This window comes from Echinops telfairi, unplaced genomic scaffold (assembly GCF_000313985.2).
Source record: "Echinops telfairi isolate 266 unplaced genomic scaffold, ASM31398v2 ScPeMD7_5592;HRSCAF=6446, whole genome shotgun sequence".
NCBI classification, from domain to species: domain Eukaryota; kingdom Metazoa; phylum Chordata; class Mammalia; order Afrosoricida; family Tenrecidae; genus Echinops; species Echinops telfairi.
In genome coordinates this window covers 11,143,709-11,154,984 of record NW_022109491.1, presented here as the reverse complement: position 1 = coordinate 11,154,984, position 11,276 = coordinate 11,143,709, and the positions used below count along the sequence as shown (strand labels likewise).

Genomic DNA, 11,276 nt, shown 5'->3' with positions numbered 1-11,276 from the left:
TCGGACAGTACAAGATATGACAAAATAATAATTTATAAATTATCAAGGGTTCATGAGGGAAGGGGAAGGGAGGGGAAAATGAGGAGCTGATACCAGGGGCTTAAATGGAGAGCAAGTGTTTTGAGAATGATGAGGACAATGAATGTACAGATGTGCTTTATACAATTGATATATGTATGGATTGTGATCAGAGTTGTATGAGCCCCTAATAAAATGATTTTTTTTAAAATCAGGAAAGATGTGTACCACCGTACTTGTTCAACCTCTATGCTGAGCAAATAATCCAAGACGATCATGGTCTCAGGATTGGAGGAAGGCTCATTAACAGCCTGTGGTCTGCAGATGACACAACTTTGCTTGCTGACTGTGACGAGGGCTTGCAGCATTTGCTGATGTAGTTCAAAGATGACAGCCTTCGGACCGACTACAACTAAATGGAACCGGAACCAAACATCACATCACAACAAGCAGAGGAAAGCATTGGAGCTGTCAGCTTTCACTCGTTTGGATCTTCAATCAATGTTCGTGGACGCAGCAGTCAGTGAATCAAACGAGCTACTGCACCGAGCAGACATGCTACGAAAGATCGCTGCGAAGGGTTAAAAAACAAAGGTGTCCCTTTTGAACCCTAAAGTGCACCTGACTCAAGCCGTGGTATTTTTCATCACCTCGTGCCTGTGAAAGCTGTGCAATGAATAAGGAAAACTGGAGGAGAATGGATGCCTTTGAATTATGATATCAGCGATGCATAACAAACGTACCAGGTGCTGCCAGAGAACAAGCAAATCGACGTTGGCAGAAATGCTGCCAAAATGTTCCTTCACGATGAGGATGGTAAGACTTTGGCTCGTGTACTTTGGGCATGTCATCGGGAAGGACTGGTTGAAAGGTAGGGACACTATGCTTGGTAACGTCGAGGGGCAGTGAGAAAGAGAAGACCTTTGACGTGATGGATTGACAGTGATGGCAACAAGGGCCTCAGACACACCCTCGTGAAGATGGTACCGGACCAGGGAGTGTGGAAAAGCCAGGAGGTCACTTTGAGGACTAAACTGACCTGACCCAAGGCGTGGTATTTTCAACCACCTCATCTGCATGTGAAAGTTGGATATTGAATAACGAAGACCAAAGAAGAATCCATGTGTTTGCATTATGGTGCTGGTGAAGACTATGGCAAGTGTGTGGTGGATTGCCAAATGAATTCACAAATCTGTCCAGGGAGAAGACAGCCAGAATGCTCCTTACAGGCAAGGATGGGGAGACTTTCATGTACTTTGGATATGTTATCAGGGGAGCCCAGTCCCTGGAGAAGGACATCATGCTTGGTGAAGTGGAGGGGAAGTAAAAAAGAGAAAGGCCCTTGACGAGATAGATTGATGCAGTGGCTACAAAAATACTCAAACAGAAGAACAATGATGAGGAGGCTGTAGGGCCAGGCAGTGTTTCCTTCTGTGGAACGTGGGGTAGCTATGTGTCAGAACCAATTCAATGGCGCCCAACAACAACAACAGCAACAACATAGTGCTTGGTATCTAGGGAAAAAAATAGAAAACTAAAAAATAAAGACGAACAAAAGTAGTTCCTGGGTGTCTGGAAAGTGACCTGATGCTCATGGCTAAGCCATGTTATCCTTTCGTTAGACATAACCAACCCCACAGAACATGTCCTCAAACCAGGTCACGTTAAGAGCACGGTAAAGGGAGGCAAAACAAGAACATTGTGAAACCCACAAGTCCGGGTTTCTCTCTTTGCTATATTGAGTGCTGGATGCTTCTCTGACAATTAAAATTGTATCACCAGTCTCTTCCTTCAAGAGATAAGACTCACTCTGTTCCTTCAAGAGATAAGACATCCCAACTCATGGAATTGACAACACTCAGTCTACAACAAAATCCCACTTCCTTATATTCTTTCCAAAAGCACCTAACCAGAGCCCAAATCCATTCATAGGTTCATGAGAACAACTTCTTCCTAGGGTGTTTACCCATGATTCTCTGGGGTGAGAATTCTCCCATGTTGGAATGTGTAATACATCAACTTGTTCGACTCTAGATGTGTTCATGGTAGCCTTTGGCCAAAGGGCATTGGCGCTAGACATTTGTTGGGCTAATACATCTTTGAGGGGAAAGATGAGGCTTTCTACTCCCCTCAAGAAATGCTTGGGGCAGTTCCACCCTGTCCTCGAGGACCATTAAGAGCCAGAAGAAGCTCTGTGACCGCAAGAATGACTTTCGAAAGCTCGCGATATGCTATAAATGATGTGTTCACTGCGTTGAACTCAATTGGCCAAGGAGCCGTCTTCCAAATGTCTTACATCAACTAGTAAGCACTTCCAAGTCTTCATCAGCTTGTTGGAACCTTTCCATCGGTATTCCAACAATTTCTGAAACCTGGCTCTGGCTAATGCTTTCAGTGCAGCTTGAACTCCTTCCTTCAGCAGCATATGTTACCTCTGGAAACGGCAGGTCCAGTTCTTTGTGGTACAGTGAGTCTGGGTACTCGTTCTATCTTCTTTTGATGCTTCCTTCTTCAGTCCGTAGTTTGCTCATAGAAGCTTTCGATATTGTAACGTGAGGCTTAACTTTTTTCTTGAGGTCTTTCCATGTAAGATATGCTGAGCGTGTTCTTCCATTTTGTCTTGCTAATTCTAAGTATTTGTACATTTCATGATAATTTTGCTTTGTCTTCTCAAGCTGCACTATGTGCAGGGATCAGGAAGTGGCTGTGCTAACAGAACAAGGGAATACAGTGAACCCTTGCTACTTCGCGCTTCGACTTCCGCGGCTTCACTCTATAGGGGTTTTTGCGTAACAGCGCATGCTCTGTCATTACTGCCACTGATTGGCTCATACTGTACATGCTTGATGCCATAAATAATATAATAAATAATAACTGATAATTGTAACGTACAAAATGTTTTACTGTATTTTCCCTTTTTCGTTTAATAAATTGGGTAATATGAGTGTAATGGTGACTAAAGGGTGTTTTTTCATGTCCTCTATGCTCTAACTACGAAAATATTTGATTTACAAATAAGGAATCCTACTTCGTGGAATTTCATTTATCACGGTAGGGTCTAGAACCGATTAACCGCGATAAATGAGGGTTCACTGTACTGTAGGATTTAAAACCGGCAAAGTTGCACTACAGGGTTGTGGCCTCTCATCATCCTTGTTCAATCTCTCTGCGGAGCAAATCATTAGAGAAGTTGGATTGTGTGAAGAGGAGTGTGGCATCAAGGTTGGAAGAAGGCCTATTATCAACCCGCAATCTGAAGATGACATGACCTTGCTTGCTGAAATCAAAGAGGACTCGAATCACTTGCTGATGAAGATCAAGGACTACAGCCTTCCGTAGCACTGACTGACTCAATGTAAAGAAGACCCAAATCCTCACAACGGGACCCATAGTAACAACATGATACGTGGAGAAAAGGTTGACGTTGTCAAGGATTTTGTCTTGCTTGGGTCCACAGTCAATGCTCAAGAAAGCAGTAGTCAAGCGATCAAAAGAGGAGTTGCATTAGGTAAATCTGCTGCCCAAGACCTCTTCAGGATCCTGCAGATCAAGGTTGTTACTTTGAGGACTGAGGTGCACCTGACACAGCCTTGGTTTTTCCATTGCCTCAAAATGCGTGTGAAAGTTGGGCGTTGACTAAAGAAGACTGAAGACGTATTGATGCATTTGAGACGTGGTGCCAGAGAATAAAAAGGATAAATCTAAATGTCTTGGAAGAAATACAACCAGAGTGCTCCCTGGAGGCAAGGATGGGGAGACTTTGTCTCATACATGTTGGCCAGGTTGTCAGGAGAGATCAGTCCCTAGGTAGGGGTATCAACTTTGGGGAAGTGGAGGGGCAGTGAAAAAGAGGAGGGTCCTCAGTGAGATGGATCAACACAGGGGCCGCAACCATGGGCTCAAGCATAGGAACAATCATGAGGGTGGTGCAGGAGCCAGCAGTATTTCCCTCATTGCACATAGGATCGCTGTGGGTCAGAACTGGGATCCACAGCACCTAACAACAACAACAACAATATTGAGTTCCCAGAACACTCTCTGGGAGGTCAAAGGGTTCAAAAAGAACCCACATCTCAGCTGACTCGGATTTGTTTTTACTCCAGAGCCAAGCAGAGTTTCTTGATGATGAATGGGCAGGGAAGAAATCATAGACTTTTTGTGGATGATAGAATGTTGAAGAGTAGACTGGCATTAATAGTACCCCGTGGATGTCCACTATGCCTAGACTCGTGGCTTGTAGTTGAGGGTTGTGAGTCTGAGGAACTGAGAGAAGCATGAGCTCTGAGCCCGTGGCCCTGACAGCTGAGGAAATTGTTCTCTTAGCTCTTGAGCAAGAAGGGCTATAAAAAGCGTCTTGGTGTTCAAGCTGGGTGCCACTACCTTTGTACGGGTCCAAGCATGTCTTCACACAGTTGAAACTGCAGCACTTCAGGTAGTGGGAACAGTCGAAGTCAGTTTGGCAGGTATAATTCAAAGAAAGACACTTCTCCTTCTCTTTGGGACACTTCCCTGGCTTCACTGAAAGAAAGAAAGAAATGACCAGATACACATCCCTTGAACATTTTAGCTCTTCTCTTCTCCTGGTACCTTCAATTCTCCCAGCCCATACCTTAAATCCCCGGTTTTCACTCTGCTTGCATTTAGGACCCGAGTCTACCTCTCACTACCTCTGGTGCATGTAGAGGGATCAGAATCAGGGGTGTGTGGCCATGTAGTCTTGAAAGAGGAGCACCCAGGGGCTTGGGTAAGGATCTTTGCCTTAAAACTCAAGAGCCAAATTCCTCTATCTCTGTGTCTTAGTGAATCAGGGAGATTAGTGGAGTGATGGATACACCATGGAAATAGGAGTCAAGAGGCCTGGTGTTGCGCCCCGAGGCCCATCTGAGTTTGTGTACCTAACCCCTACCTGTTAATGGGATAGCAGTGACTGAGTGGGAGCAACCTTGTTGTCAGACAGATCCGGCTTGAGAGCCCGACTAAAATACTGCCTAGCTCAATGATGTTGGGACAGTGCCTTCCTTTATTTGAATCATAAACTGCCCATTGGTAAAAGGGGGACCACCATCCCTACTTGAAAGGCTGCTCATAAGAATTAAGTGAGATGATGTCTATAAAGCACCGACCACAGTCTCCAGTAGATAAGAGCTAGGCAAGCCTGGGTTCTGCTTCCTCTCTTTGGGGCTCGACATGGTTCCCTGTTTTCAGTGCTGTGTTGAGCAGTTCCTCCAGGATTCACGCATCCATATGGATTCATCCATAGAGAGAGGGGGGGACCCAGGAGCCCCTTCCTAAATCATCTTAGAAATCCTCCTAAATTAAATGACAACGGAAAATCTCAGGGAGCTGCTTAAACGCGCATTCAGAAAGGGTGAGTTAACCACCAAACAGAAAGGGTGAGCTAACTACCCTATCGCAGACTCCACTAAAGCTGGTTTTTTGTGTGTTTTTCAGGAAACCACATCCCAATCATGTGCAGTGAAAAGCCCACCGTCCCCAAGCTAAAGCCGAAGAAGAGGAGGGTTGCCCACCCTAGAAAGGAGACTGCACAAGCGTACCATCCCACAGTGAGTCCGGCATGGTATCCCAGAAGCCTTCACAGCTGACTCCATCATGGAAAACAACTGTTGGCTGCCTCATCTTAATAAACCAAGCTACTCGAGGACATCTTCTCCTCGTTCCTCGAGGTATCTACTTGCAAAGCCCTCATTATCATGCGAAATGTGGGAAAGCTTGGTCCTGGGAAACTGCAGGCAGACACGTAATTGCATTGCTTTGGGGTCTATCACGTACCCCTTTGCCAAGTTCTTCTCTTTATACCCTGAATAAAGCTCTCTTCCTCTTCGGAATCATGCCCTTGTCATGCTATTCTGACTTGATAAGAGAAAGCAGCCTTGGGGTCTTCTCCCCATCAGTCATAGCCTTCGCTGACAAGATCGTTTCCATCCAGGGAGACCCTGAAAAAGAGAACCTAGCCACCCCAGAGCTACAGATAATTTATTAGGGCACTGGGTAGCTCCGATGCTTAATGGGCTCTGGGTCTAGTCTGAGGCTCTCTTCTGTGAAAGTGAACCAGAAAGGCGTGAGACTTCGGGGTGACACTGCATCTTATAATTAAAGAATTGGAGAATTGGAAGGAGCATATTTATTATTAGCACCAACCTCCTAATAGCACAGATGTAAAAACAGGAGATCAGACTAGGATAAGACCGTGAAGGAGGGTCAGATGTAGAACTCACAACCCATAACTCACCCGGGAAGCCCTGTGCCTCTCCCATGGACTGGCTACTCGAGCTTTCGGTACTTGTCACTTCTATTGCTTCATCTCACCTTCGATGCTGCCTCCAAAGATAGCCTGCTGCTAAAAAGGCTATCTGGTTCCCATCCTGGCGAGTACATGGAAATTATCTGCACATCTTTCAAAAGACACATTAGCTGGGGTCTGCATCCAAATCTCCCGAAAATGAGGCTCGGCCCCCCAAAAGGTACACATCCTCATCAGGTGGGCTTGGGCTCATGGTGTGCAGCTCCAGGTGTGCTGAGCCTAACGACACTCCACAAAGCTGTCACGGCTGTGACCTTGCAGAAGCAGGGTGCCAGGCCTTTCTTCTGAGGCACCTCTGGATAGGCTCGAACTGCCAACGTTCTGATTAGTACTTGAGTGTGTTCATCATTTAGGAGTCCACCCAGGGACTCCGAAAGTGAGACATAACCCATTAAAACCCATTGCCATTGCCATCGAGTTCATGCTAACTCGGCAGTCCTATAGGACAGACTAAACTTCCTCCATAGGATATCCCAGCCCGTGCCATCTTTTTGTTTTAGTAGTTGTGGTTGTTGTTGAGAGCCAGGGCGGTCATCTCCACGGGCAAACACTGCCATCGCTTTTTCCTGCAGAGCTGCTGGTGGTTGGGAACTCCCAACCTTTCTGTTAGCAGCCCAGCACTTAGCCACTGTGCTGCCAGGGCTCCCTAAAGTGTGATTTAAGATGCCTTTTCTTATTTTAAGTGTGCTCTAAGTCCCCCAAAAGTAGTCTACTGGGCACCAGGGGGTAGTCGACTACTTGGGAACCATTGTTGTTGGTTTGGGCTCAGAGGAAGTTAACCAAATCAAATAGGGAACCGGTCCAGAGGGTAAAAAGACAGCCTAGTAAGGGGACCCTAGCTCTCTGCCTTCACCTTCCTGCTTGCTGGCCACCCTGAGACTTGCTGGAGCCCTGTGATGTTTCCTATGGACTTTGGATCCACACGACTTTGCACCCACCAGCCTGTGAGATTTCTGCATTCTGCATCATAGCATGTGACTGCGTGAGTCTGAAGAGGGATTTATGGACTCGTATTGGACTTACGGACTTGAGTTGGATTGGGCTGGAATGTTTTCTTTCCTTTTTTGGATGTTTTCTTGATATATAATTACTTCTTGATATAAAGCTCTCTCTGCTACAGATATGAGTCTCACTGGATTAGTTTCTCTAAGTCAACCCGGCCTAACACAACTGTCAGCATTTTGGACTTGATGTTTCACTGTGTAGTTGCATATAGACCGTATATACTCGAGTATAAGCCGAGTTTTTCAGCACATTCTTAATGCAGGTTTTGTGGTAAAATTAGGTGCCTCAGCTGATATTTGGGTTGGCTTATACTCGAGTATACGTGGTATATGGGTGTGTGCATCTATGTATGAAGTATACAGTTTTCACAAGGTGAACATTGCATTTTTCTTGTGCATATGTAAAAAAACTTGTGGTGGGGGGGTGGTCCTAGGGATCGTGAGGACATACCACCTCCCTGGGAAGTGATAACCTCACCTATTTCTGCTTGTAGGAGCCACTTGTTTGGACTTCAGCCAATCTCTCCTCTTTGCCCCTTTCAGGTGAGCTCTCCTGGAGACTCCTCCTGCCTCCCTGGCCACCCTTCTCAGCCACTTACCTGGGTGTCCAGTCTTCTCCTAGGAGCCACCCTCCACCCCAGACTTCTCTGGCATTCACTGTGGTATTTCCTAGAGCTCTGGCTTTGATCTGCTGTCACTGCTCCATTTCCTCCCACCCAACTGTGAGTCCCACATCTTCCTACAAACCGATCTGCCCTTCGAGGACTAAGGTCCTTATCTCCAGTTGCCCAGGGAAAACACCATAAAAAATTCAAAATATGGTTGGTCCATAAAAAATTCAAAATATGGTTGGTCCATAAAAAATTCAAAATATGTCTCTAATTATTCAAAATTGGACTAGTGCCTTCTGATCCTCTATTCTCCATTTTGATATTTGCCATCAGCACCCAATCCTGGAATTCATCCTTCCCTCCTTTCTCTTTGCTACCTCAGCATCCAATCATGGCTTCTGCCAATGCTGTCTCCTCCACCTGTCTCTAAAGCCCATCTCCTCTCTCTCTTTGCTACCACTTCTTCAAGGTCACACCCAATCCCTCCTCCATCTCTCTCCACAACCACTGCAACACCCACCTCATTCACCCCTGCCTTCAGGCTCCTATCTGTTGTGTGTTGTGGTTAAGTAATGCTGAATCAGCTTTCGACTCCTAGTGACCCCATGGGACAGCGTAAGAACTGTTCCGTGGGGTTAGCTAGTCTGTGACCTCACTTCTGTGGAGCCCCTGGGTGAATTCTAACTGCCCACCTATTAGCAGTCAAGCACTTAACCCTTGGGTCACCAGGAGTCCTGCCTTATAGCTGGCTCCTTAAAGCAGTTAAACGTGAGGACGTCATGGATCAGGAAAGGTTAGGGAAGTCCTTTGGAGGAACAGGTAAGGGGGGAATTGGGGACACTCAGAGTGAGGGAGTAGGGCCTAGAGGTGGCCTCATCTGACACTGGAATCTGCCCCATGTCTAATCCCACCGTCCACAAGAAGGCCTTCTACACGATGGCAGCTGCGGCTTTCCAGAACCCACTTTTGGATTTGAAGAACAAGGACGCTGACGTTGGCTCCAAAAAGAGGAGGACGAGCAGCAGGAGGGCTCCTTTCCTCCAGGAGAAGCTGGAGCTGTGGCGAGGAAGACGCCTGGGTGGGGTGGGAAGAAAAGAGGGGTGGAGATCAGGCCCAAGCCAGAGGAAGACCCGCCCGTATGCAGAGGAGGCTGAGAGATGAACCATCCAATCCTTACCTTCCTGATAAGAAGGTAGACCCAGCCGAATCAATTTCCCCCTAAACATCAGTTCAGCATGTTAGGACATCCACTCTGGATGCCCCCTCACTGTCCCCCCCTCTGCCATGGGGCTATGGTCTGTCCTACCCAGCTATTGGCCACTGTCTCCTCCAAAGTAATAGGCCACATGTGAAGATCACGTGGGTGTGTTGGGACTCATTTGCAGGACTGGTTTGCTAAGCCAACCCCAGACACTAATGAACCCTTCTTCTTTGCTCCACTGAAGACAAGGACCACATGGTATGAACTTCTCAAATGCCAGTGGGTCGTGGTACAAGCACATAAGCAAGACCTCCAACAGCCTTTGATGAACAAAGAAACAAAACAAAACCCAAGCCAGTGGCCATCCAGTGAATTGTGGCCCCTGGCAACCCCAGGTCTGTCAAAGTCAGACTGGGCTCCAGGGGCTTTCCGTAGCTGGTTTTCCAGCAGTAAATCTCTAAGCCTCTCTTCCAAGGTGCTTCTGGGTGAATTCAAACCTCCAAACTTCTAATCCAGTGCTCAACTCGGCATTCCTCAGGGACTCCTCGGTGAACCCAGGCCTTCTTCTGATTCCATCGAGTGCTATGCAAACTGTGATACTCCCAGAAAACCAAACAGTCCGACTGCAATCCCCCCATCTACAATTCATTTACACTGCCAGGCCATTGTCCTCTTGCGTTTTCTACCAAGAGAAGACATTCTCCATCCAAGCTACACATTATAACAATCTGGATAGAGAGATATATTTTTTTATCAATTCCTTTAAAAAAAAAACTATCATCAAGTCAATACTGGCCCATAGCAACCCTATAGGACAGGGTAGAACTGCCCCTGTGAGTTTCCAAAGCTGTAACTCCTTATGGGAGTAGAAAGCCTCATCTTTCTCCCAAGGACCAGCGGGTGGTTTCAAACTACTGCCCTTGCAGTTGGCAGCCCGATGTGTAATCACAATTTCACCAATTCCTAGAGCCCCCCTCCCCCACCCCAGCAAGTTTCACTCCCTAGAGCCCCCCTCAAAACGATTCAATAGACTATCTGGACATGGGGCTCAGAGCCCGCATTCTTTTCTAGCTCTGCAGGGAAGAGGGGAAAGGGAGAGATAGATTTTAAAAGGAAGGGGGCTTCTGGTTTCTACACAGAGATGTAGCGAGCTGAAAAATTGTCACCGCAAAACTTACATTGAAAAGAAAGCTGGACCACTTCCCCAAACCCACTGGAGTGCCGAGATGACAGGGCAGCCAGATTCTAGTCAGAAATCAAGGGAATGGTGAGCGCCTACGGGCAGAAAGAAGACTCAATTATTGATCTGCCAGTCACTGGTCAGAAGAATCCACTCTAGTGATTAGCAAATTGCTAAAGTCTAAGGTACACTGGCCAAGGATGGGTAAGTCCCTGGGGAACTGAAATGTGGGGGAATCCTTACCCGCTTGTAGGTTTCTCCTCCAGGAAACCCACTGAACACTCAGAAAGGACTTGGAGTGTTCTGCCAACGCCTTCCTTCTGGCACAGAACCGGGTCAGGATGGGGGTCAGGAGGGTAGCACCCACTATGGAAGAGAGGAGAAACGCCACGTCAAAACTTCCCTAATGAATCAAAGCCTGAATCGGAGGAGGAGGGGGAGAGCAGGCACTCCACTACCCTTGGGGCAGATATTAGATCCCACTGCTGCTGGCCCAGAGGTTGGAATGTGGGCCCACTTCAGAACTGTGCCCTGGGGCAGGGGAACAGCAGGAACCCTAAAGACCAGAGCCCCCAGAGCAGGGACACAGTACCTGCCTGCAGGGACACTTGTTATGTTCCAAGAAAGGGCCACTTCAGCTAAACAGAAGTGGTATGCGACATCCAGGCTGAGTGAATCTATAGAAACAGTGATTTGAATGAATAGTTTCTTGGGGGTATAGCAGGGGAGGGGGCGGGGGAAGGGGGAGCTAATAATAAATCGTACAAGAAAAAGCAGAAAATGTTCTCAAATCGGTTGTGGTCATGACTGTACAACTCCTCTTGATATGATTGAACTCGTGTCCCAATTACATTGTTTCAAAGAAAGAAACGGGACAATCGCAGAAGCAATCGTGGAGGCTTGTAGTGATGGCCACGGCTGCTCACTGGAAGGACACAGG

The 11,276-nt window shown here is 47.0% G+C and overlaps 1 protein-coding gene across 1 annotated transcript in view; it reads right to left on the bottom strand.

Moving 5' to 3' along the window:
* WFDC8 (WAP four-disulfide core domain 8) overlaps window positions 1–11,276 on the bottom strand; it is a 68,055-nt gene that overhangs the window by 8,395 nt on the left and 48,384 nt on the right. Inside the window, exons 2-3 of the mRNA XM_045295491.1 lie at window positions 8,920–9,029; window positions 4,399–4,536 (exon numbers count right to left, since the gene is read on the bottom strand). Of these exons, the coding sequence (XP_045151426.1) occupies window positions 4,399–4,536; window positions 8,920–9,029 (248 nt within the window). The remainder of the gene's footprint in view (window positions 1–4,398; window positions 4,537–8,919; window positions 9,030–11,276) is intronic.